This window comes from Aulonocara sp. 'chitande type north' Nkhata Bay, linkage group LG18 (genome assembly GCF_057382095.1).
Source record: "Aulonocara sp. 'chitande type north' Nkhata Bay isolate Kocher_YH1m ecotype deep benthic linkage group LG18, A_spYH_male_GT1.1, whole genome shotgun sequence".
Lineage (NCBI taxonomy): Eukaryota > Metazoa > Chordata > Actinopteri > Cichliformes > Cichlidae > Aulonocara > Aulonocara sp. 'chitande type north' Nkhata Bay.
In genome coordinates this window covers 34219594-34247465 of record NC_141361.1, presented here as the reverse complement: position 1 = coordinate 34247465, position 27872 = coordinate 34219594, and the positions used below count along the sequence as shown (strand labels likewise).

The 27872-nt window shown below is 39.9% G+C and overlaps 1 protein-coding gene across 6 annotated transcripts in view; it reads right to left on the bottom strand.

Moving 5' to 3' along the window:
* Positions 1-1288: 1288 nt before the first annotated feature.
* Positions 1289-27872, bottom strand: part of LOC147309048 (ryanodine receptor 2-like) — a 319734-nt gene continuing 293150 nt past the window's right edge. For all 6 annotated transcript variants that reach the window (XM_086273380.1, XM_086273384.1, XM_086273382.1 and 3 more), the window contains 8 exons: positions 20257-20317; positions 18310-18456; positions 18064-18198; positions 12096-12252; positions 9597-9661; positions 9313-9413; positions 8380-8431; positions 1289-6467 (listed from right to left, as the gene is read on the bottom strand). In XM_086273380.1, the coding sequence (XP_086129506.1) occupies positions 6372-6467; positions 8380-8431; positions 9313-9413; positions 9597-9661; positions 12096-12252; positions 18064-18198; positions 18310-18456; positions 20257-20317 (814 nt within the window). In that variant the 3' untranslated portion in view covers positions 1289-6371. The remainder of the gene's footprint in view (positions 6468-8379; positions 8432-9312; positions 9414-9596; positions 9662-12095; positions 12253-18063; positions 18199-18309; positions 18457-20256; positions 20318-27872) is intronic.

Here is a 27872-nt window from a genome sequence, read left to right as displayed (position 1 = left end):
AGACCAAAAAGGCTAGGCAGCTCCTGTATCACCTACGACAACTGAGGAAGTTCAGGGTCTCTCCAAAGATCCTCAGGATTTTCTATACAGGCGCTGTGGAGAGCATCCTCACACAGAACATGACATCGTGGTTTGGGAACAGCTGTGTGAAGGACCAAAAAGCTCTCCAGAGAGTGATCCGTACAGCAGAACGCTGCTGCAGGATTGCTCTCCCCCCGCTTCAGGACACCTACACCAGGAGATGCCGGACTAGAGCAGCGCAGATACTGAAGGACCCGTCCCATCCTGGCAACAAACTGTTCCAACTTCTGCAATCTGGTAGAAGGTTCCGCATCTTCCGGGCAAGGACAGAGAGACTCAAGAGGAGCTTCTATCCCCAAGCCATCCGGGCCCTAAACACACACACCCGCCCTCTCACATCATCTATAATTGACTGAGACAGGACTCTTCCAGACACTAAACCAAGGCACAATGTACATTTCAATTCCTTTAATTTTAAATATGTGTATATTGTCTATTCTGTAAAATAGTCAGATGTCTATTCATATTAATGTACAGAATTCACCTGCTTGCTGCTCTTACTGCACATTCACCCAATGTATATACTATATATATATATATAATGTTCTTCCTCTACCCTCCCTCCCATGCACATGTCGAGGAGCATGTCAGGCTACATTTCACTATGTGTTATACTTGTATAACTATGCATGTGACAAATAAAGAACCTTGAACCTTGAACCTTGAAATGTATGGTTTTCAGGGTTTTTATCGGTTTTCAGCGTTATTTCGTTATCGTTTTTATCGTTAACTCTGTTTTCCTGGGTCTTTTCACGTGTGTTATGAATAAATCTTCTTTTTTTCGGTACCGGTACTAGTTTTATTTTGTTGTATTTATCCGCGACACCTTAAAGGCCGGTCCATGAAAATATTGTCGGGCATAAACCGGTCCGTGGCACAAAAAAGGTTGGGGACCGCTGATCTAAAGGGAGCTTAGAGCAGAGTTGCTGCTAATTCACATTGAAGGAAGCTGGCTGAAGTGGTTCAGGCATCTGATGAGGAGGTCATCCCTGTGCCTCTCCTCAGAGTGTTTTTTTTTTTTCAGGACACTCCCAGGAGGAGGCCAGAAGATCAGCTTAGGCTGCCACTAAAACTCATCTTTGGATAAGGAAATGGATGGATGTAAGTGCCTACAGCCTGTATATATTATGTAACAAGTTATCACAGAAAAGAAATTATCTTTAGAAATAAATTTAACAAATTCAGCTGAATTAAGAGCATTCTACAATTAACAAGTTAATAAATAAAATTTTATTTTCAAAATCATGCAAATCTATCATTGCTTATAGATCAATTTCCTCTTTACACATTCGTCTCTCAGAAGTAGCAATAGCCTACTCATAATTACTACATGAAGTAGACTTTGTGGCAAACTAAACATTCCCCCTTCATGATACATATGGAAAATATTTATTTTTACATGAGCAAAATGCCACTTGGTAATGGCGTGGTTCAGTCTGAAAAGGGATTGGAATAAATAAAAATGAGGCATCGCATCAGCATGGTATAGTGAACACAATTCAAGACACTTACACTGGTTGATTGCAGTTGTGACATCCACTGTGTTATCAGTGTTAAAGTCATCAGTTATCAGTTACACATGCACCAGCACTCACTTAAAGGTGAAACCAGTAAACATGGCTCTTTAGTGGCCTCTAGTGCCAGCCTAAACACAACAGCATTAACAACAAACATGTTCCTACCAATGCGTCTCCATCAGCAAAGTCTAGAGTTTCATTTATAGGCTTCCTGACATTGTCTTCTCTGACAAACTGCATCATACTTTAAGCTGCCTGATTTATTATCAAACACTTTGCATCAAACAGCAGCTTAAATCTGTTAAACAGTTTATACAAGTTGAACTGATATTCCTTTCAACTTTCTCACACTCTACTACTGACAGTTTTGGGTTTTAGAGATAAAAGGGTGACAGATAACAAAATCTATAGGCCAGTGAAATATTACGCTACTTGTTGCACCTTTAAGATCGAGTGAGACAAATATAACAAAACCTCAGTTTACTTCTTTATTATCTGAAAATAAAAGATAACTGAATAAATATAAAACTTAAATTACTTCTGAGACAAAGTTAAGTAAGCTTTAATTTGTTCTACCTCTTTCTTTGAGATATACAATGGTAAAAGTGATTCGTCTCTTAAACTCACTCAAGGTCTTTTGCTTGACCTCAGAACCAACTTAAGCAAACCTTTACAAACAGAGATGGTTAAATGACAGAAAAGCAGGGCCTACTGTCTTATTTTTCAAATACAATTGTGGTAAAATGTCTTAATGAGTTACAACTCATCCCACAACACCTAAATGATTTATCTTAAATAACTAAGAGAATCTGAATGGATACATTATGGGCAGCAGAGATTTAGTGTATTTATTATACCTACTCAATATTCCCCATTAGCATGCAAATATTTTTTTTAGACTTTTTTTGAGAGGGAGGTGTGTTTACAATAAAAGTAATTATTATATAAGAACATCACAAAAATGCATATCATGAACTACTGAACCTTATTTGACAAGAAAGTTGTGAAATGTGTTCCATGGAATGTTAATTGTTGCTAGTTAAGTGAGATGTAACTATTACAATTTCTAAGAAACTGAAAATAGTAGCCCACAGACTGTAACACATGGCTGCTGATTTCTAACCAAAGCCACGACAAGTGTTGATCTTTAAACTTGGTTGTATAGCAGTATCAGAAATTATACAATAAAAAAAATATATTTATTCTGCATCACTCATATAGCTGAACAGAACCTGCAGCATACACTCAACCTGTTGTCTTATTAGGTCCACCGAGCAACATCTGTTGTATTCTGATGAGTAAGCTGGTGTCAATTTAAACATATTTTGTATATTTCCCCAAATGTGTTTTTATAAAGACAGATTAAATACGAAAAATTTCATTAACCTTTTAACATCCACCAACTTACTTACAGCCCACTTAAAGGTGAGGTTAGGTTACATTTTAGCTACATGCTAAACATAACATTACTGTTCTCAAGACATTACCTTAGGTCTCATACATGCATCTTACCTTCAGAATTTCTGTTATTAGACTTCAGCTGAATATATTAAATAGGTGAAAATTCCAATTGAATTTACAACCTGGTAAATATGAACTTAATGCTAACCGTACCCCTAATCTTAACTCTAAATAGGCTGTGATGGTTGTTTAGCGTTTCAACTGAACCCTTCAAGATGATGGTAACTAATGGAATTAGAAGTTCTGTAAAACAGAAAAAAAGGATTTACTGAAGGAATGTTGTACAAAACGAAATGTGGTTAAAATGTAACCTAGCCCTAAGTTTATCTACTGTACCCTGGTTTGAGGCTAGTTACAGTCAACTATGATACCTTTTGGAATTGTAACACCCCAGTTTGCACAACTGAAATGTGTGCATTTCTGCTCTGGTCAACCTTCAGTCCTTCTCTTCTTCTACTTCTATAGAATATTATTCTGTGGTACTCTTAGCTTCATATGTTCTCCTCAGTTTGTATATGGTATTATTATGAAGCTACTCTTCTTGTCTAGCTTTCATAGATCCTCCCCAGCTAGATAAGGCACTGCAACCTCCCGTCCCCCCTTTCTGTCTCCTCATGCTTTGTTGTGCTATTCTAGTACTGCAGGAAACCCATCTGATTGCTCCATTCTGGCTGATTATTCCTCTTAGCTAACAAGCATGCAGCTATATCTGCAGCCATAAACTTCTAAAACAAATAAATCTCTATAGTTTGTTTATTATATTTTCTATTTGTTTTTCTTTTTTGGATTGTTTTGATATTGCTTTTTCAGAAAATCACAAGCTTTCATTAACAAATGTTACTAAGCTTTACAAAACAAAACAAAAAAACAAAGCCCTGCTAGTGGCGCCTCGAGCCTGTCGTATTCCTTACACAACAACAAAATATTGAAGATTTGGACACAATACACATTTGTTAAGCTCTTCTAATCCTGCCCAGTACTGGGGTTTGACATTGACTGACCAGCAGTTGTTCGCATTTATCACCGTGAACATGAGTGTTGAAAAATATACATCTCTGATGTCCTGTTACTACCGGCGACAAACATTAACAAAACAAACAAAAAATGCATTAAATCAATTATCAAAGACAGTAATGGATTCAATCATTTTATAAGCTATGTATTTATTTAGGTATATCAGAAAGCTGGTTGAGGATTATGAATTGTCCATGCTTTGACTTTTTTAAGTGGAGCAAAATGAACTTGATGAACATGTGGTAAGCCATGAGCATATAATTAAGGGTCCCTTCACACACAGTGCTGGCATGGTACAGTGTGTGGACACAGCATGATCAACAGTGAACTTACAGTCCGGTCCAGTGCCCAATGACAGAATGTTTTTGTTTTTTCAATTTTGCCTCTTACAACCCCACAGTGGATTTTTAATCACATGACCAAACTGTCGTTTACCTTTAATTCCAGGAGTTTAACAAAATACTGCTTTATTTATTTAGATATTACAACAATTTTTATACTTAGGTCCATAAATCCATCAGTAATTTCGGTCAGTAACTGCCTGAAGTCTAGAACCCAACAGACATCGCCAAATGTTTCTTCCCTTGAGATCCACCATCAGAGATGGTAATCTGATTACTTTTTTCAGGTAACGAGTAAAGTAAGGGATTACTATTGCAAAATCGGTAATTAGTTACTGATTACTTTTTTCAGGTAACTTGACCAACACTGTCCACCATAGGCCTTTACTTCCACTGACTTCAGTTACTGCACGTTTGTGAGTTTTTCACCATTATGTTTTTAATTTAATAAATAAAATGCATATAAATAAAACTACTGGGTTAAGATCAGGGGACTGACTTGGCTGTTGAAGAATATCTCTTGAATACTGAGAGATTCTTGGGTTTCTTTTGTGGTGAGGTCATTATCAGTTTGCTCTGACAAATGCTTTCCAACCAGTTTGGCTGAATTTGAGCAGAGTACAGCCCTGAACATTTCACAATTAATTCTGCTGTTTCTACCCAGTTCCACTGGCAGCCCCACATGCCAGTGCACTGTATCACATCTGATGGATGGTGTGTTTTGGATCATGAGCCGTTCCTTTTGTTCTCCATACTTTTCTCTTCCCATCATTCTGGTTCATGTCAGCCTAGGTTTCATCTGTTTAAAGAACTTAATACAGGACCGGGTCGACTCTTTTCAATGTTTTCTGTCAAAGTGTATTCTTGCCTTCCTCTTCTTGAGTGTAACCAGTGGTGTGTACTTTATTTGATTTTATTGACAATGATAAATTGACAGTGATAAAGGGTGTTTACTACGTGGCTAGCTTTTGAAAATATGTTTATCCTCAAGGTTTTCTTAAGCCAAAGAAATGTGATATTCCTCAATGGCCAAGTCTCTCACTTGATCTCAACCCAAAAGAGCATGCTTTTCATTTACCGAACAAAAAAGTGAAGGCAGAAGAACACAAACAAGCAGTAGCTGAAGGCAAATCAAGTATTTAGTGATCTAGATTGTTTGACTTGAGATCCACTGTGATGGTGGTATAAGTAAGTAACGTGAGAAGAACATGTGTCATTGTTCAAACACTTTGGACCAAACTGTAATCCAACTCAACACAGCAGCTCTGTTTGTGAAAATGTTCCTCATTGCACAGGGGCTTCATTCAGCTTTGTGATTGTTCTGAAGTCTCCACTTTGGTGCTGTGTTCGATTTTCATTGTCCATCGTATTCAGGTCAGCACGTCTTTAAGCTTATTGAAGTGTAGATTTGCTGCAGAGTTCTTCTTGCCAGAATAAGTCGTCAACTTGTTTGATTATTGTATCCACCACCTGTACCTTTATGAATCGTGCATTATAAACATGAAAGGCCGTAGACATGGTCATATTAAAAGTAAAACATTCTTTAGGTTTCTTGTTTTACCGTCAGTCCATTAAGCCTTTGTATTTTTTGCAAGTTACTTTGAATATAGAATAAGATGAAGCACAGAAGTCATCAGAGTGAAAAAAGTCTAGACCTGCCACCTGTCATGTATTGTACATCATATTTTCTGAAGTTTTCTATGTACAAGGTTTCAAAAGCATTCCGAACAGAGTGTGCTGAAGGCCGGGGGGTGGAGCTGGCTGTCTGGACTACAATGGCAGGGTGTGTCCCGTTGAAGAGCGTGGCCACTTGAGGAGAGATGACGCATAGAGAGGAACCCATCATTTGGTAGAATACAGCCTCCTCAGAAAAGTAATAAATGTTTGAGGGACAAGCAGAGGCCAGATGGCTGCAGTGGGCCTTTCAGAGTTAAGAGTCTGTCACTCCAAGGTCGACTCAGTTGAGCTGATCCTCATACTGTTTCCGGAAACAGTCACCAGCGGGGAAAAACTCCCAACAACGTTCCTGGTACATTTTCCATACGTAAGACTCCTTAAAGACAGAGAGGAAGAGGAAAGGAGGGTTTGCTTCATGTGTGTTACATTTAAAGTGTAATTATCACAACAGCTTTGTTCATCATGGAAATTAGTACTAGCATTGTAACCTCTAGGTACCTACTGAAATGAACAAAGCTAGCCTAGAACCCAGAGTGACATTAAAGCTGACCCCAGCCCAGCAGTCAGACCTGATCTTCAACAGGTAACAAAGGCAGTGACGTGCAGTCAGGATGCAGCGTCTGTTTCTATGTGTTCATGTTTCTAAAGCAGAATCCCTGTGGTGATCACTTTAAAGTATCTTTGTGCTGGTTTTCATCTTTGCATTGTGCTGTCGGCTTTGTGCTCATGCCTAAATACTACAAGAAAGCTCATATGTGTGCTCATTGGGATATGGATTTGTGTTGGTGCGTGGGACTGTATCCTCAGTTTTATATTGTTAAATGGTAATTATAAGACAATGTGTTTCAGGTCACGGAGAAACAGAAAAGTAATGTAACAAGTGGTGTAAAACAAAAGAATTCCTATGGTGAGTAATTAAATAACATACTATATTACTTTTAAGAAAAGTGCTCTGGGTAATATTTGTAATATGTTACTTATTTCGAATAATGACCCCAGATATGATCACAACAAAACAGGGAAATGCTTTAAACATGCACAAACATTTGACCACAAAACATGCAATTAATATGCACCGATGTAATGTCTTTGATATGCTGCTTAGACGCTCCAAGCAGAGCCAATCAGAACCCAATGAGAATCAATAAGAGAATTGATAAGTGACATCAATAGTGGTATTGAATTTGCTAAATTTGTATAAATTCTCATCCCTTACTACAAGCCGTATTTGTCTGAATCACACGTTATTTGTTCATTTGATATACTGGGGTTTAAAAGCCCCTGAGTGGACCCATAGCTCATACCACAGAAGTGAATGCTAGAAGTTAACTAAGAATATTTTTTAGCTTCCACTTATACTTTAAAAACTGCACTTGAAGTAGCGGGAAAACTTAAAACAATTGAAAAGAAAACCAGAGTGACCAAAAGAAGGAATCCAGCAAAAGGGAGAGTAGACGATCACTACAGGTGCACCCACTGACCAGCCATGGACTGGAACTGGTTGATTTCCAATGTTCTCCACCCCAATTGGTGACCAGCCAATCAGCATCCCCTGCATAAAGCCCTGCATTTTATGCATTCACAACGGGTGTTATAGGTAAATCAGACTGAGAGGCATAAACTAACATGTCAATAGTGTGAAAGCGCCTCATTGTGAGTAAAGATGCAAAGTTAGTCAAAGTAAGGTGCAGGGGGAACAACAGAATGAAATCTGAAACAACAAACCTAATCCAATGCCTTTAGTGGTGGCATTGATGAGCCCAAATGTCATAAAAACAAACATTTGAACAGCGTACTGGATCTCTCTGAGAAGTCAGAAATTAATCAAGTATAGCGTTTACTAAAAGGACTTTTTAGTTCTGAAATGCAAATAAGTAACCCATTTGGCATCTTAATAAAAAATAATAATGCCTTTACTTTAAATTTATAGAAAACAGCAATAATTATAATTTACCAAATCAAAAACATTTGGATTAAAGACCACGAGCATACTGGTGGATAAGCTGTTACAGATACATAAGAAATAACTTTGGTAATTACAAATGCTCTTAATTTAGGGCACCTAAATTTGTTAAGCACTTGCTTATGGACATAAAGAAAGAAACTATTAAGATTAGCTCAAAAACAGTGTGATTTTCCATGTTCCATACTGAGGCTTTAACAATGTTAGCAGCCATTAAAAAACTGTTAGAAACACTTAGAGAGAGTTTGAAGCTAAACTGTACTGACCACGTAACAGGATGACAGTCTTGTATATTTACTGGCAGAGAGATTGGAAAGGTGCTTACCTGGCCTGTGTGCTCTGTTTCGTCTTTGTTGATGAGATACATCAGAAAGAATCTGAAGCACACACACACAGACACAGTTGTTAGAAAACACAAACAGTATTATCATTGCATATATCAGTCACACAGCATCAGTGCCAGAGGTTACAGTGGCACTTGCTGGTTGGAGGCAGTTGTGTATTCTTAACTTGCCTGTGTGGGTTCTCTCAGGCTTCCTGCCACATTCAAAGGACATGTTTGTTAGCTTAATTGGTGATTCTGGCCATAGCTGTGAATGTGCATGTGAATTGTTGTCTTCTGAGAGACTAACAACCTGTCCAGGGTTTGCCCCACATCTCTCCTAATGACAGCTTGGACTTTGCAACAATTTTAAGAAACTTGTACATAAACCAATATACCAAGAAATGAGGGCTGGCTCAAGACACAGTACTGTATTTAGGGTTAAAGTCAACAGACATTTGAAATTTTGGTTGTATTTTCTATTACAGCTCAGTAATAAAGTGGGAAGGGTAACAAGGCAAAGACAAGAACGTAACGTGGTCATTTCTAAGTCATTAGGACTCAATTACCAAAGTAACAAGCACTTAATATCCAAGTAGTATCATGGTAGCAACTGTGGTTACAGTTGAGTAATACCACACTGAAATGTATGTAACTGGATAATAAGTGTCCAAACACTGGGGATAATAATGTGGAAACACACCTCAGTGTAACACAAATGCTGTGGTACAAAACAAGCCAGGACAAATATCATAGATATCATCGCCCACCTGAGATTGGGGACCAAGCCCCAAGTACACCAAGATTGGGTACCTATCTTTCATTAACTGACCTGAAAGACTGTGTACTATGTAGGTGTGATGATCTATGATGATGTAGGTGTTAAAAGGTACAATAACACACACAGAAATACAGACACTCTCCAGACGTACTTACAGGTAGTTGGCTAAGTTGTGCTCCTGTAGAGTGTGCGTTTCAAAGCCGTGTGGCACGGTGTCAAAGTAGTCATTACCTATTCCACAGATAAAACATTTGGTCTGCAAGAGAAACACGTGATAGTTAGGTGGTTGTCATTTATTGTAACCTATTGGAAATCTTCATCTATGCCTCTGTTGGAGGTACAGCTATACAAAACAAAAGAACCACAAAATCTATATTTTTACATGTTCATATGCCTGAATTTAAAAAAAACTGCATTGAACTGTTGTGTGTGTTTTCACCTCCATGTCTTCTTTCACTTGTTCCTGCTGATCCCTCAGCTCTCCAAAAGCATCAATGATTAACCCTAGGATTTCAGAGAGGGTGGAGCTTAAACATGCTGGTCCACATTATTACACTGAATACAACAATAGATATGAAAACCACAGGCTATCTACTATATCTACTATAATACTTCTAAAGGAGTCTTTTTTGCTATTCAGTTACATTCTCTATATTACGTCCAAAGTGTGTATGTCCCTATAGGGAAGGATATAAACACTAAAGACAAAGCCTACACAGATGCAAAATCCTGAATGTTCCAGGACCCATCATATTTTAAAAGCCTCATAATATCATATTAATCCAACTGAGCACTGTAGTGTCAGAATGTAAGCCAACGCTTGGTTTGTTTCCAAAAGTAGAATGGGAGGTAGAGCCCTCAGCTCTAACCAACTCTTCTCCAATGAAACCAGCTTCCAGTCTGGGTTCCTGAGACAGACACCCTACTTTTACGATTAGGCCCCAAACTTTTGTTTTTGACAAGCTTAGTTATCATCATTGTCAATATGTGTGGCAGAGGGAAATAATTATTTGGTCCCTACTCAGTTTCTACTACCACTAACGTTTCTCACTGGAAAAGAAATGAACAGTCTCTAATTTTTATGGTAGTTACATTTTAATGGAGAGAGAAAGAATATCAACCTAAAATCTAAAATTTCATTGAAGTTATGGATTGGTTTGCATATCACTGAGTGAAACAGATGTTTAATCCCCAACCAAAATATGACTTTGCACTTGGTGAAGAAACCCTTGTTGGCACACACAGTGGTAAGGCATTTCTTTTAGGTGATCACCAGGTTTGCACATCTTACGAGTGATTTTGGCCCATCCCTCTTTACAGAAATTCTTCAGATTACTTGGCTCCTTCTTGGGAATTCAAAGCCTCCACAGATTTCTGTAGTCTATTGATACTAGATAGTGGAAAAGGGGTGGGATTAAATAAGCATATGCTTCTTCCTGCTCCTTTTTGAACATGAACGTTATTTGGAGTTGTGGTTGCTCGTTTTCCTTTTGTTTTGCTTTGTTCATTTGTCTCTTTTAATTCTATTTTGTTGTACTTTTTCAACATGTTCAAAATAAAGATTCAATCAATCAATCAATTTTCTATTGGACTGAGCTCTGCAGACTGGCTCGGCCACTCCATGGAAGGCAGCACAACTAATGTGCTGCTTCTTCTTCCGCCACTGGTCCGTTGCCTTGGTGGTATATTTTAGTTCACTTTCATGCAAGAAGACCCATCTAAACCCATCTTAGGTGTTCTGATTGAGAGTTTACAGTACAGTACACCCTCTTCTGTGGAACCAGCTTCCAGTTTGGATTCAGGAGACAGACACTATCTCTACTTTTAAGATTAGGCTTCAAACTTTCCTGTTTGATAAAGCATATAGTTAGTGCTGGACCAGGTGACCCTGAACCTCCCTTAGTTACCGTGTTGCACTGTTTCTTCTTTAGTGACCTTTTTCTCTCACTTTGTGTTTGTACACCGCTCTGCATTTAATTATTAGTTACTTTTAATCTCTGGCTCTCTTTCAAAGCACGTCTTTGTCCTGCCTTCCTTCCCCCAGCCCAATCGTGGCAGATGGCCGCCCTCCCTGAGCCTGGTTCTGCTGGAGGTGTCCTTCTGTTAAAAGGGAGTTTTTCCTTCCCAGAGTGGTTCCTCGTAGGAGGGTCATATGATTGTTGGGGTTTGCGCTTGTTTTTTTTGTATTATTGTAGATAAAAGGCACACTGTGGAAGATAGGCAGAGTTTAATAATAAGTAATGTTTACGTTTTTTTATGGGAAGAGGAGGATTTTAAATTCAGTTCTGAACTTAACAGGGAGCCAATGAAGAGACGTTAGTATGGGAGAAATACAATATATCTAGTTCCTGTCAGGACTCTTGCTGCAGCATTGTGGATTAGCTGAAGGCTTTTCAGTGAGTTTTTAGGACATCCTGACAATAATGAATTACAGTAGTCCAGCCTAGAAGTAATAAATGCACGAAATAGGTTTTCAGCGTCACTCTGTGACAGAATATTTCTAGTTTTAGAGATGTTGTGCAAAGAAAGCAGTCCTATATTTTGTTTAGTATGCACATATCCTTTCCCCAGAGTTCGTATCTGGTTAGGCACTATGTTTCATTGAAGTTTTTAAGGCCAAGTACAATAAGCTCAGTTTTATCTGAATTTACAAGCAGGAAACTGTTTAAGGTGGTGTTCAAGTGTACTCCACTTTGGAGAGACGTCGCGATTATTTAGTCTAGTCAATTTGAAATAAACAGAACAACCAAAATATTGGAAACCAAACAGAACCAGAAATGATTGCTCTCAAAATAATTATACATTTGAATCACCACTTCCTGTGGTGTTTACTCTACTTTACAATATTAGAATGTATTCATTTGGCTAATAGTTGCCTAATTAACTGCTTGTGTTTCCATTAAACTGTTTGTGTGCATGTATGTGTAGGATGCCTCACCCTGGATGATAGCCAGGAGGATTACAATGACAAAGAAGAAGAAAGTGATGTCAAAGATGATCCGGTAGATTTCGTACTCATCACCAGCTGGATCCTCGATCTGGTCACCAATTCCTCCACCTGCTCGCACTCCCACATACATGTGGAACATGTAACACTGAGGAACAGAGAGAGATACACAGGAAGGGGGGTACAGGGGTAACAGAGGTCAAATCTTTTGCATTGGGTTTTTAATGGGCAGAACCATGACTGTCACAAACAGCTTGAACACACTAATGTTTCTGAAACATCAGAAGACATGACATCTGTAAGTCTCTTTGCAGTAAAACAGGCATGATTCTAGTCACTGTAGAGGTCCAGTAACATTTTGAAAAATCATTGTTAGTGAATGCAGTTCACAGTGCCCTCAACTCTGCAGGTTACAAAGAAGCCATATGTGAATATGATCTAGAAACGCTGCTGTCTACCTTCTGCGGACCAAAGCTCATTAAACCAGGGACCGAGGGAAAGTATAAAGCATGTTCTGTGGTTGGACAAATAAATATTTTAAATTCTTTTTGGATGATGCATCCTCCAGACTACAGAGGAAACCAAATCAATGCTGAAAGGTGTGTTCAGTTTTTAGGAGAGCATATGCTTCCATCCAGATTTCTTCATGAAGGCGTTGCAAAACAATGCGAAACCACAAAAAAAGTTTTCTTCTATCTTAGCAGAGCAGAGCTATTAATGCATCAGTAACAACACAGCGCAATGTTTGTGTTAAAAGCACCGCAGCACATTCGCAGACAGAACCTGCCCGGTGCTGTGCATATGGCTTATGTAGCGAGTCATAAATAAACAGCTGTAGCAGCACAGATCACAGGTTTTACAGTTTTACTAATGTTTATATACAGTGGTTCCATGTTGGATGGTTAAGTTGGGCTGATTAAGGCTGTTGGTTGATGCAATGTTCAGAGCTGGAAATCTGACTTGAGGGGACACTGAAAAATTCAGGAAATTCCGACTTCTGCTTTCACATGGAACGCACCATCTGACCATTTTTTGCTACTATAAGCCTTATTGTAAGGAAGGAGACCAATCTTGCTAGGGCAGTGCCATTCATTAGTGCATCTCACCATCCCACTAAGCGGCTGTCACCTTCTTGAACTACAGACAGGCAGAGCTGCAACACTTAGCCCCTAATAGGAGACAAAAGAGCTCTATGGAATGCAATGGGTGGCTGACTATAGGGGATTAGTGTGTGTTTGTGTGTCCTGAAATTTCCGGGTGACAGAAGGCTTCCTTCTACCCTCAGAAAATACCATAGAGCCCTTATATAGTATTTCTTTCAGATGGCTTAGCAGCAGAAAACATTCTCATCTAAGCTGAGTCTGTTTGTACTTGGCATGTCTCTCATCACTGACAAGATGGTCTAATGTTTGGCTTTGCGATACACTTATCTTTCACCCCGACTCACACTGACCTGCATTAATGACACAGGTGCTTATGTATAGGTAATGGCTTACACTTCCAACATTTAAATTCATCATAATTGTTCCATTTCTGTTTCATGGCCACATCTTTGGTTAGACTTTACTATGTCACAAAGTTGTCTCTTTTAAACTGGCTAAACAATGGAAGCTTGTGCTGCATAGGTAAGGTAGGTAGGCACTGCTATCATGAAACTGGTATATCAGCTGATTCTGATACTCCAAATGCCCTTATCCAGCTCACCAATTTTGGATAGACTTCCTGGAGCCAAATAAGGTAACCCCCAAAGACAGTCTTAAATTGAGCTTAAATCACAGTAAAGGCTCAGGTTAGTAACATAGAATTATTTATATTACTTGCACTGTTGCTATTCCCAAAAACGTAATAGATGCCTGAAAAAGAAGCGGACAAAATAAGTAATCTTCTTACTGCCTGAGGGTAACACTGCCGAGACTAAAACTACTGACTCAAAGCTCTCTGTCCATAAATGGAAGTGTGTGCTCTTTACAGACAGCAAAAAATGAAGTTTTAGTGAGACAAACTTGATGGGAGCAACTTCCCACAGCCAAGAAAGTGAACTGCAGCAGTGCATACCAGACATCCCAGTATTAGCTTTGGGTACAAAAAAGTATTTGAGTCATCCTGAGAAGCTTCACAGGTGTTCTATGTTTCTTTCATTTATGAGTAATGGCTCTCACCCATCTCCTGACTTTAAGCTGTCCCGTGGTTCTAATTATAGTCATCTATCGTCCACCTAAATATAATGACTTGTTCATTTCGGAATTTTCAGACTTCTTGACATGTTTTATCGCTTACTATGAAAGGATCCTTATAGTGGGGGACTTTAATGTACATCTACGTTGTGAGGATAAACCCCTGGTCAAGGATTTCTTGAATGTAATTGATTCCCTAAACTTCACACAATTTGTGTCTGGGCCAACACGTAAGGGCCACACCCTAGACCTTGTGTTATGGACTGAATGTATCAGTGACTGAAAATTGTGTTTTACCTATTTTAGACCATTCAGTAATTTTATTTGATATTTGAATTGCTAAATTTCCAGCTTCTGAGAGGGGAAACTGCCCCTCAGATCATCTCATCATATTAGCCACGAAGCATTACTTGGAGTTAAATTACATTTGCCTGATGTGTTGGACCCCATTTTTCCCAGAGTTATGTGTGGACATTTTGACTGTGAATTTTAATAACGCACTTCTTGAACTATTGGACTCTGTTGCTATTGTAAAGAAGTTAAAATGTGAAAAAAAGGAACCCTATGCCCTGGCTAAATGAGGAGCTCTCGAATTTGAGAAGAAATTGTAGAAAAGCAGAGCGTCGCTGGCGATCTTCCAGACTTGATTTCTCCAGGCTCGGAAAGACCCATTGTCTTTTTTTCAATGTTCGATGTCTGCAGCGAAAGCAAATTATTTCTCAAATCTCATCATGAGCCATGAACATATCTCAAAACTTTTATTCAACACAGTGTCGCAACTTACAGAGAGTAAGTCAATTCTCCTGTTCAAATTTGACAGCTCATGACTTTCTTATGTTTCTCAGAGACAGGGCTGAAACACTTAGAAATCAGATCACTCCCTCCTCGAGCAGTTCGTCAGACTACTCAGCTGCTTTGCCTGTTGGTGCTGATAAACTGTTCTCTGACTTCAAGGTTATTTCTCTGTCTGGATTAACTAAGGTTGTAAAAGCAGCTCGATGTACAACCTGTTCTTTGGATCCTCTACCAGCCTGGGTTATAAAGGAACTGTGGTCAGTATTAGGACCCTACATTCTGTTTCGTTTTAAATACTTCATTGATGACCGGAGTCTTCCCTGTCTGTTTTAAATCAGCTGTGGTCGTGCCAATCTTGAAAAAGCCTGGACTGGACGTTGACATGGTTGCAAACTACAAACCCATCTCACATCTGTCTTTTTTGTCTAAGGTCTTTGAAAAAGTTGTTTTTAAGCAGCTCACTGAGCGTCTGTCAACTAACAATCTGTTTGAAGCATTTCAGTCTGCGTTTAGACCAAATCTCTCCACAGAAACAGCTTTAGTCAAAGTGGTAAATGATCTGCTGGTAAATGCAGACAATGATCGAACTTCAGTTTTATTACTGTTGGATCTAAGCGCTGCGTTTGACACTGTGGACCATGGATTTTATTGGAGTTATAGGAAATGTTTTATCATGGCTGAGATCCTACCTGTCTGGGAGATCTCAGACTGTTAGCTTGAAAAATGATCTCTCCGAGACCTGTGCAGTGAGGCATGGGTGTCATGGTCCTGGGTCGGTGACCCAGCGCTTTTAGTTATCATTTTCTAGTTTATGATGATGATGATTATTATTGTTTGAGTTCTGTGTGTTATATTTGGTCTGCCTTTGAGTCTGTCTCTGTCTATGGTGTCACCCCATCTGTTTGTGAATCTGTCTGTTTAGTTCAATGTCTTGTCTGGTTCCATGTGTCTGAGTTTCCTGTTTTATTGTGAAGGTCTGTGTCGTATGTGAGTGTGCTCAGTTTACGTTTCCCCTGTCTCGTCAGCTGTGATTTCTCCCAGGTGTATTCCCCTCCTGTCTCTCATCCCTTGATTACTGCCATCTGTGTATTTAAGCCCTGTGTTTCTCTGTGTCAGTGTCGCGTCGTACCCTCAACTAGCTGTGTGTTCTGCTTCTATGTTCCTAGTGTTTGGTCTCCTGCTCCAGTTTAGTGTTTCTTTCCAGTGTTTCAGTCCTTGGTTCCTCTGTTCTGACTTTTGGTTTTCTTTTGGTGAGTTTAGTTTGTACGAGGTTTTTCCCAGCAATAAAGCTGCGCCTTAAGTTTCACTTCCGTGTCTGAGTTCTGCATTTTGGGTCCACCACTCCTGCTTGCCTGCCACACAGCGATTCATGACAATGGGGTCCCTCAGGGCTCCGTACTTGGACCATTGGTGTTTTCTCTGTATCTGCTGCGTCTTGGTCTTCTTTTACGTTCTTTTAATGTAACCTTCTATTGTTACACTGATGACCTGCAGCTTTATGTTCCTTTAACCATTGGAAATTGTGCTGAAGTGTCTAAATTAGAATCGTGTCTATCTGCAATTAGGGGCTGGTTATCGGATAATTTCCTGCTTCTTAATATTGATAAGACAGAGTTGATGGTCATTGGACCACAAAAATTTCAATATTGTCCCAAAATTTCATCTTGAAAATTGATGACTATGTCATAAATTGCAGGGACAAGGTTAAAAACTTGGCCGTGTGGTTCGACATGGTGCTTTCTTTCGAGTCTCATGTAAAAGAGATAACAAAGACCGCCTTTTATCATTTAAGGAACATAGCCAGAATCAGACAAGTTTTATCAAGCGACACTGCAGAGGTTCTGTCTTCATGTATCGATTATTGTAACGGTCTCCTTTCTGGGCTACCAAAGAAAAGTTTTAGAGGTTTACAGATGGTGCAAAATGCAGCTGCTCGCATTTTAACTAAAACTGGAAAATTTGAGCACATTACCCCTGTACTGAAATCCCTTCATCAGCTACCTTGTCAGGTTCGAGCAGATGTTAAAGTCCTGCTGCTCACCTAAAAGGCTTTATGGTTTGGCACCTTCATACCTCTCTGATCTCTTGCACCCTTATGTTCCATCCGTGCTCTCCGATCCCAGGATTCTGGCCTTTTAAAAGTTCCTAGAGCCAGAAAAAAAAACTATCGGGGAACGTGCTTTTTCTTTTTGTGCCCCATTTCTGTGGGATTAGGCAGGCATGCTCTGTGGAGGTTTTTAAAGCTAAGCTGAAGACTCACTTGTTCATAAATAAAGTTATTATTATTCACTGGAATCCCAAAAAGCCTTAGACATGGCTTTGTAACCTTCTATGATAGACGACAGATTGACAGATGATACTAGATGACAGACAGACTGATAGAGGTCAGTTACTTTGTTTCTCATCTCTTTCTGAGTTTCTTTATATTCTGGCTCATCAAACTGAAGGGCCCATACAAACAGGACCCCCTCAAACTGACTTTTAGTTTTAGTCACCTTGTTTTCCAGCAAATTAACTGTTCTGTCACTAGTTATAAACTAGGAAATTAGCATAAACTAATGTAAGTGCATCCAACCTAATGACATCCTGCTCTGAACAGGCACAGGATAAGATAAGATAAGATAAGATAAGATAAGATAACCTTTATTAGTCCCACACGTGGGAAATTTGTTTTGTCACAGCAGGATGGTGCTAAACATGTTCTAAAACCTTTCAATTTAAACAATTTTTTATTAAATCCAGTTTCACAGACAGTGTTAAATCTAGGACCGATTCTGAGAGCAGGGCTCCATGGTGTAAGTTAGTATTTATATATGTAATGTTTCCATTTTAAGGCCGACTCTATAGCCCTGTTCTTTCATTTTAGATAACTTGTTTTGTGAAACTGACTGATTCTTAACACATGTTGTGATGCAAATTATCTGTCGTTTTGATCATCTGCCCAGCACTATTATTCCGGTTCACTACAGTCTAATACATGTCATACTCACTGTCAGCATGTCATCACACTTCATATCTGGCAGTTCTCCATCTTCACTCTTGTTGTAGAACTTCCTGAAAAAGTTGAAGGCCACTACTGTGTAGAGGTACACCACCACTGCTAATAGGCCAACAGTTAGCACTAGCTGGAGAAGGGGCAAGAAAAGACTGCTGTGATGCAAACAAGGGCAAATATCACAAGCTTCACTCAATATTGACAAATGTTTAATTTTATAATATTCATATAGTGTTCTCACCTGTTTGCCATTGTGTGTGACTGAGGAGAGAATGGTACGCAGTGTCTTAAAACCCATGGCAATGTCCAGTAGATGGGCAGCAAAGAAGAAGTTGTTATAGTGACCCAGAATGGACATGGTCATATACCAGGCCAGATACAGGAAGGACTACAAGGACGGAAGATGGAAATTCAGTCAATGAGTGTAAATGAGCCGCTGGTTTACAATATTAGGTAACATCCAGGCTGCTAATAAATCAAATAAAAGCATCATAAAACATTTCAAATGATAATTACCAGACAATAGATTAATGACTCTTGACACAGATGTGGATGACACATCATGATCATTGCTCAGTTAGCAGCTACATTTACATTTATACACCTTCAATGTGGAGGAGCGGCAGCTCTAATCCGAGTCCCTCTCGGATGACCTCACTCTCTCTCTAAGTGAGAGCCCACTCGCTCTTCAGAAAGAGGAAACTAATTAGGAAACTAATTTCTGCCACTTATATTAGCAACCTCACTCTTTATGTTACTACCTAGAACTCGTAACGATAAGTGATGGTAGGAACATAGACTGACCAATGAAGTGACAGTTTCACCACAACAGATTGGTACACTATCCACATCACTGTGGATGCTGCCCCAATTCGTCCGTCCATCTTGTGTTCCACTCCTGAACGAGACCCCGAAATACTCCTCCACTTGGGACAGTAACCTGTCCTTTAGGTGGAGTAGGCACTCCACCTTTTCCAGCTGAGATCCATGATCTCAGATTTGGTTTGCTTCACACTCTGTAGCAAACTATTGCAGTGCAAACTCGAGGTCACCACCTGATGACACCAACACCACAACGAACCACATCATCCGGAAAAAGCACCACAAAAGATTAAATCCTGAGGCCACCAAAGTGGAGACCCTCCACCCTCTGGCTAAGCCTAGATATTCTGCAGAGATGTGACAGCCATGGCAGTCTTCCAAAGCCTTCAGGAACTAAAGATGAATCTCAACCAGGGCCCCTGCCAGTGTGCAGATGTTTACCATCTGTCATGGTAAATGGACTGATTCTTATGTAGCGGTGTTCTACTGTCCTGGAGCGCTCAAAGCACTTCATACAACATGCCACTTTCACCCATTCATACCCACACAAGCACCTTTTTCTACACTTTTAAGTGCTTCCTATCTAACACTCACACATTCATACTCCGATAGATGCATTGGAGAGCAATTTGGAGTTTAGTATCTTGCCCAAGGATATTTGGCTTGCAGACTGAGGGAGCCGGGGATAGTCAGTAGATGACCTGCTTTACTTCCTGAGCTACAGCCACCCCATTACATTTATATTTAGAAATGGCATAGTAAGAAGAAGTAATGATATGACTTGCTAATACCTTACTATTACCTCAGTAAGGCTTAATAGTGTGACATTATTATAAAGTGCTACCCAGTACAGTATAATATCTGCACCATGGAAGTCACTTCAAGACATGTCTGTGAAGAAAACACTACTGGTTTTTCAGTAAGGCATACATTTGACTCACTTTTGATGAGGTCAAACAAAATGACAAACTATGAAACTAGTAACTCCCTGAATTAAAAAATCAATTTATTAGATACTAATATGTATTAATGTAGGAGCACTGCTTTATAAACGATGAGCCAAATGCTTCATATTTATCCCAATATTTTTATATGACATAATTGCCAGACACAATAACCAGAATTTTATCTTATAATGTTATGGGCCGATACAACAGGTCATATGATGCCGTTACTGCTATTGATGTTAAATGCCATAAGCAACTTTAAATCATTTTAAACAGGAACTAGAAAAAAAGTTGAGGTAAACTAAAAATGTCCCTGTGAAATTACTCTGATATAAACAAAAAAGACAAAAGAGTTAAGAACTTCTGCAGGGAATCCACAGAGCCACACATCGCTGTCCTGAGTGATTCTGATTGCTTACATTGTCTGTGAACACAACCCCCAGCTTCCAGATCTGGTACTTGACATCAACAGAGTTCAACCTGTGAACACAGTGAGAAGAAACAAAGTCTTTTTACATGTTTCATGTTTTGATGAAAACGTGAACAGAAATGGTTTAAATGAAAGGGGCTCTCTGTTATGAGAACTGAAGATATCTTAGCGCCTTTACCTGGTATAACCACTTTGAAAACTTATGTAAATGTGACAGGATCATGTCTTGTTCAGTGTTCAGATAAACAATACTGCAGTTCTGTTTACATGATTGTACCTGCTATTCTTTGTTGCAGAAAATTTCTTATTAATCCAAATCCCCCATAGAGGATGACCCCATGGAACCATGACTTTATTAAAGTCACTGTCAGCCAGACTGACAGATGCAGGAAATCTCCTTTGTGTTCTTCTCTGAAGTTTGAGCTCTACGTGAGCTTTAAATGCTGAAGTAGAGTAGAAAAGGGCTATGTAACCAACAGTTTACAATTTAAAATCCTCCACTAAATACCATTAAAATGCGCACCTAGAACCTGCCCTGTACAGTACAGTTTTAAACTTCATAACAACTGTATGGTGGGTCATTTGGACAGTGATGGAAGGTAAGGGCATGGCCACTTTGACTGACAGGTGACTGGCCTGTAAGTCAGCTGTAACTGATCATTATTCGATTACCTAACTGGCAAACTGCATTTTTAAATGGAGTTACAAAAAATAGAAATAAAATAATCTGATCTAATAAAAAGAAATTTAAAAATTTTCTATGCTAGACTAATGAGCACAGCTTGACTCTTCTACCAAAACTTAAACTCTACTAAGGTTTGTGGTAGACAATTTACGGCAAATTGCACAAAATTTAACACTGAAACACACTTTTTTTCTATGACTGGTATGTGTGTGATAGTTGCTGCTTGGAGGGTGTGCTTATTTGGGATAAGAAGGGGAGTGTGTAACTGGCACGGAAAGTCAATGAAAATAATTTTACTTTGATCTGCTGACAGACTAAATTGATTTTCACATCTTATTATGTTGTGGGACAGTAGACTTAAATGTTTAATTAGATCTATTTAAAATTTCAGAGCTCTAATATGCTACTGTGCCTTAGAAATGTGAAGTTGTGAAGTTTGCGGACGACACTACAGTGGTGGGTCTTATCACCAACAGTGATGAGATGGCTTAAAGGGAGGAGGTCAGCGCCCTGACCCACTGGTGTCAAGACAACCATCTCACCCTCAACGTTGCAAAGACAAAGGAGTTGATAGTGGACTTCCGGAGGTGCAGAGAAGTACACACCCCCATCACCATCAACGGCGCTGCTGTGGAGAGAGTGAGCAGCTTCCGGTTCCTTGGAGTACATCTGGCTGAGGATCTTACGTGGTCAGTACACACAAACAAAACAGTGAAGAAGGCGCAGCAGCGCCTCTTCTTTCTCAGGAGACTGAAAAGATTCGGCATGAGCCCCCGCATCCTCAGGACCTTCTATCACTGTGCCATTGAGAGCATCCTCACTGGATGCATCACCACCTGGTATGGCAACAGCACCGCCTACAACTGCAAAGCTCTCCAGCGAGTAGTGCGGTGCTCTGAACAGATAATTGGAGGTGAGCTTCCCTTCCTCCAAGACATCTACAGGAAGCGGTGCCTGAGGAAAGCGGGGAGGATCATCAAGGACTCCAGTCACCCCAGCCATAAACTGTTCAGACTGCTTCCATCAGGAAGGAGGTTCTGCAGCATCCGGTCCCGTACCAGCAGACTGAGAGACAGCTTCTTCCACCAGGCCATCAGACTGCTGAACACGTCATAGACACCTCAGCTTCACTACTGGAACTTTAACATTATGCACTCCATACTGTACAGTAATGCCACTGTTTTGCACATGCATATAGTTAGGGCTGGACCAGGTGACCCTGAATCCTCCCTTTGTTATGCTGCAATAGATGTAGGCGGCCGGGGGATTCCCATGATGCATTGAGTTTTTCCTTTCCAGTCACCTTTCTTACTCACTATGTATTAACAGACCTCTCTGCATTGAATCATATCTGTTATTAACCTCTGTCTCTCTTCCACAGCATGTCTTTATCCTGTCTTCCTTCTCTCTCCCCAACCGGTCGCAGCAGATGGCCGCCCCTCCCTGAGCCTGGTTCTGCCGGAGGTTTCTTCCTGTTAAAAGGGAGTTTTTCCTTCCCACTGTCGCCAAAGTGCTTGCTCATAGGGGGTCATATGATTGTTGGGTTTTTCTCTGTATCTATGAAGCGCCTTGAGGCGACTTTTGTTGTGATTTGGCGCTATATAAATAAAATTGAATTGAATTGAATTGAATATTCAACTCTGTATATTTTATTTTATTTATTTTATATATTCTATTCATTGTTTACTCTATTTAATTTGTAAAATCTGTGTACACACACACACACACACACACACACACACACACACACACGTAGAAAAATATTTAGTATACACATCCAGAAATGCATATACTATTATATATTGTACATATATTTATTAGTTTCAGATGTAGCCATTCTTGTATTTTGCTTGTTTACATTATTGTATTTTGCACAACTCTCTTGCTTGTGAAGCTCGCACACAAGAATTTCACTCACATGTGCTGTACCAATGTACCTGCACATGTGATGTGACAATAAAAGTGATTTGATTTGATTTGAAATAAACAGCAGTGCCAACAGTGCCCTTCACAATGAAATAATCAGCCTAACCTGTCACTAGCCTCAGACAGGTGTTTTGCAACATTTTCAACATCTGTAACTCCCATAAGTCCTGAACCATTTCAAATGAAAGACTTTCAATGGTTCCTGAAAACAGTGACTCTGTGCTTGTCAGGGATTTTAGGGTCATTACAGTAATCCCTGGCACAGTGTTGCAGCAACCCCAAAAAGACGGTTGGAGGTTGGTTGAGAGAAGAGAGAGTTAGTGAGTGTGATGGAGCCCTACAGAAGACACACACACAGCCATGTTTTTATAGTTTTGTTTTTGCTTTTTGCTCTTTTGTTTTCTTTGTTATTTGCCAAAATTTGGATGTGGCGCCTGCCTGGGCCTGAGCCTTACTGAAAAAGAGTTGATGCTTTCAGGAACCATTTGAATTTTTCAATTGTGCCAGTGGTTCGGGAGTTAAGGTAATTTGACCTAAAAGTTTGACCAAAAAATAATTAACTTTAAATTAAATGTTTATTTTAACACTTGGTGTGCTAAGTATTAACCATTTTCTGCAGCATTAATCTCCTGGTTTGTAAAAATGTTGCATTTTACTGTTATATTTTTATGTTCTTTATAGATTTGAATCACCAATTTATCACCATCCTCTAATCAGAATAAGAATCAGAAATACTTTATTGATCCTAAAGGAAATTATAGGTTACAGCAGGCAGTACGCTAATGTCACATGCGCACTTACAAAGGAACCCTCTGACCAAACTTTACACAAACATCACATTGGGAAGACATGTCAGACAGGCATCGAAGGTGTTTGAAAAGGGAGGGGGGATGAGTGTAACTACCCTTTTGAAGTAGGTGACACTCATAGGGATCATTATGTGCCAAATAAGAGTTACTAATATCGATATTCGTATCGATATTGAACCGTTCGATACAGTGCTTTCGGTTCGGTACGCATATGTATCGAACAATACAACATTTGTAATTTATTTTATCAACTTTCCTTCTGACGATGCTGTCTGTGTTGAGCGCTCAGTGAATCTGCGCTCGACTACTCCGCCTAGGCTGCACTGTCGAACGCAGATCCACTGAGCGCTCAACACAGACAGCATAGTCAGAAGGAAGAGCGCAGGGCAAGCTAGCGAGACAGAAGTTAAGCTCTCCTTGCAACATGGACCTCCTCCACCCTCATTCAGATCTGGCGTTTGGAATTATTTTAGTTTTCATGTGACGTATGACCCTGAAGGTAAGCGAGTCATGGACTAAAGTAAAACAGTATGTTGGATGTGCCATGCAATGCTCAATTACATGGGTGGGAGCTAGTGTGTTAGCGCAGTTAGATCGTTAACGTGTTGGCCGTCCAGCCCCACGCACAGGGCGATCAGGGGTTGCCGTGTTGTGGCGTTAAGGTCATTTCAACGAGATTAACGCTGACAGCACTAGTGGGAACACAACGAATATGACTGCACATTTACGCCGACATCATCCTCGTGCAAAGACAAAAACAACAAGCATGCTACTAACTTTACCCAAGTCATTTAGACAGCCGTTAGCACATGATTGGTGAGTGATGATAATTTGCGCACCAATTCCTCTGACATCGTCTTATCAATCGTTAGCTTACTATGCAAACATGACAAGTGAAATCTCCCGCAGCTTAAACATGTGAGAGGTTGATCGCGCAGAGAATCGCTGAGCGTTATGTGAGTGTGTGTGTAAAAGCAGCAGGATATATATTTTAGTTCTGCTGAGCCAAATAAGACAGGTCAGGGTGAAGAAGTGACAGCCAAAGAAAAGCTTACCACAAAACGGAGAAGTTATGACAAATCAGACTATGAGGCAAAAAGAAAGTGCAGCTTTATGGTTTCATGGACAAAATAATTTCTGTGGCTGCAATATGATGAGCTAAATAACCAGGGCTGCACATAAGTGGTCCGCAGGTGCGCATTCGCTGTCAAAATGAAAAACACGCACAAGGGTTAGGGTTAAATTTAAAAACTCTACTTTTGAGTTAAAATATATATTTATAATTTTAATAAATGACAAATTAAAAAGGCATGAACATTTTTTTGTATCGAACAAATATCGAACCGTGACACCAAAGTATCGAACCGAACCGAACCGTGAATTTTGTGTATCGTCGCACCCCTAATATTTACGTGAGCAAAGAAAGTTCATAATATCCAACATAATGCAACTTGCAATGGTGACTTATGCTATGAATCTAACCTGTTCTGGAGCAGGTTGTGCTCCAGATTAGAGACCAGCAGTTATAAAATCACTATGTACTAACTAATCAGTTATCCAGAAAATAGCGCCGCCATTTGTGGAACATCTCTCTGAGGGATCTTTTGTCTTTCCCTGATGAGCATCAAAAAAAGAAACAAAGATTCTAAAACAAACCCATTTTTGATCATTTTTTCCCCCTGTTGGCTGTATTAGAAATATCCTGTCTCAGAGTGACGCTGAAAAACTAGTTCATGCATTTATTACTTCCAGGCTGGACGACTGTAATTCATTATTATCAGGTCCTAAAAACTCACTGAAAAGCCTTCAGCTAATCCAAAATGCTGCAGCAAGAGTCCTGACAGGGACTAGAAAGAGAGAGCATATTTCTCCTGTATTGGCTTCCCTTCATTGGCTTCCTGTTAAATCCAGAATTGAATTCAAAATCCTGCTCCTCACATACAAGGTCTTAAATAATCAGGCCCCATCTTATCTTAATGACCTTGTAGTACCATATCAGCCTATTAGAGCACTTCGCTCTCACACTGCAGGCCTACCTGTTGTTCCTAGAGTATTTCAAAGTAGAATGGGAGGCAGAGCCTTCAGTTTTCAGGCCCCTCTTCTGTGGAACCAGCTTCCAGTTTGGATTCAGGAGACAGACACTATCTCTACTTTTAAGATTAGGCTTCAAACTTTCCTTTTTGCTAAAGCATATAGTTAGGGCTGGACCAGGTGACCCTGAATCCTCCCTTAGTTATGTCTGTGAAGGTTCTCAGTCATCCAGGTCATCGTAGTCAAAGGAGCTTGCAAAGAAAAGCGTCTGGACTTCTTTAAGTTGCTTGAAGACGTTTCACCTCTCATCCGAGAAGCTTCTTCAGTTCTAAGGTCAAATGGTGGAGAGTCCCAGATATAAACCTAGTGGGAGTTTCCCCCCACAGAGGGACAAAAGGACCCCCTGATGATCCTCTAATCGCCTGAGCCAAGGTGTGAAACTGGGCGTGGGTCCCAATCAGCCAGAGTTTCGGGTGTGTTCATTGTGAAACCTGGCCCCACCTCCCTTAGTTATGCTGCAATAGACGTAGGCGGCCGGGGGATTCCCATGATGCATTGAGTTTTTCCTTTCCAGTCACCTTTCTCACTCACTATGTGTTAACAGACCTCTCTGCATTGAATCATATCTGTTATTAACCTCTGTCTCTCTTCCACAGCATGTCTTTTATCCTGTCTTCCTTCTCTCACCCCAACCAATCACAGCAGATGGCCCCGCCCCTCCCTGAGCCTGGTTCTGCCGGAGGTTTCTTCCTGTTAAAAGGGAGTTTTTCCTTCCCACTGTCGCCAAAGTGCTTGCTCATAGGGGGTCATATGATTGTTGGTTTTTCTCTGTACCTATGAAGCGCCTTGAGGCGACTTTTGTTGTGATTTGGCGCTATATAAATAAAATTGAATTGAATTAATTTATTAAGTTATTTAAACATTGGTAAATGGTAAGTGGCCTGTATTTGTATAGCGCTTTACTAGTCCCTAAGGACCCCAAAGCGCTTTACGCATCCAGTCACACACACATTCACACACTGGTGATGGCAGCTACATTGTAGCCACAGCCACCCTGGGGCGCACTGACAGAGGCGAGGCTGCCGAACACTGGCGCCACCGGCCCCTCTGGCCAACACCAGTAGGCAACGGGTGAAACGTCTTGCCCAAGGACACAACGACCGAGACTGTCGGAGCCAGGGCTCGAACCGGCAACCTTCCGAACTCCCAACTCTTGAGCCACAATCGCCCCTCACATTAACATATGATCCTTAAATGGACACCTATTTGTACTTTTTGACCTTATATCAAATATGCACGTAGTCTAAGCCTATGTTTTACATTTTGTTTACATTTGTTTTTGCTTGCTCATGAATTATTAAACACCAAAGCTGCAGTGGAAAGGAAAACTCGTAATAATTAATTTAATCAAATACTTGAATAAAATCCATCATAATCCCTGTCTTAATGATAGAGTTGCAATATTGATGATCTGACAATTGGCATTTTTCCAGGCTTCAAATGAGCTAGACTTTTAATTTAGTAGCTATCTTCCAATCTTACTGACCAAAGTGCTTACACACTTCTAATACTATATTACTCTGCAGTGTCTCCTTTCACACATACTCATACTGCTGTGTTGCTTTCAGCCATATTACATGTTTTAATTCTTTGTACAGTACTTTTGAAATTTGCTCACTTCCTGATGCTTTTTTTTTTCCATATTTGTCACCTTTGCATGTTTTAGGTCATCAAACAAAGTTTAACATTAGACAAAGACAACCTGAGCAAAAACAAAATGCAGTTTTTAAATGATGATCTCATTTATTAAGAGAAAAAAATCTGCCCAAATCCTGTGTGAAAAAGTAACTGCCCCTAAACTTTTATTAGTTGTTCAACCAGCAGCAAAAATTGCAACCAGGCATTTGCTTATTGCTTATTGTGTCTTTCATATCGCCGTGGAGGAATTTTTGCTCCCTTTTCTTTGCACAGTTGTTTTAATTCAGCCATATTTGAGGGTTTTGGAGAGTGAACAAGATACCTACAGTCATCCCAAAGGATCTTAATGGGATTTATGCCTGGATCTTACAGTGAAAATGATGGTAGTTTAATTTTACTTTCAGATGTCAGATGTCTATTCATATTAATGTACAGAATTCACCTGCTTGCTGCTAC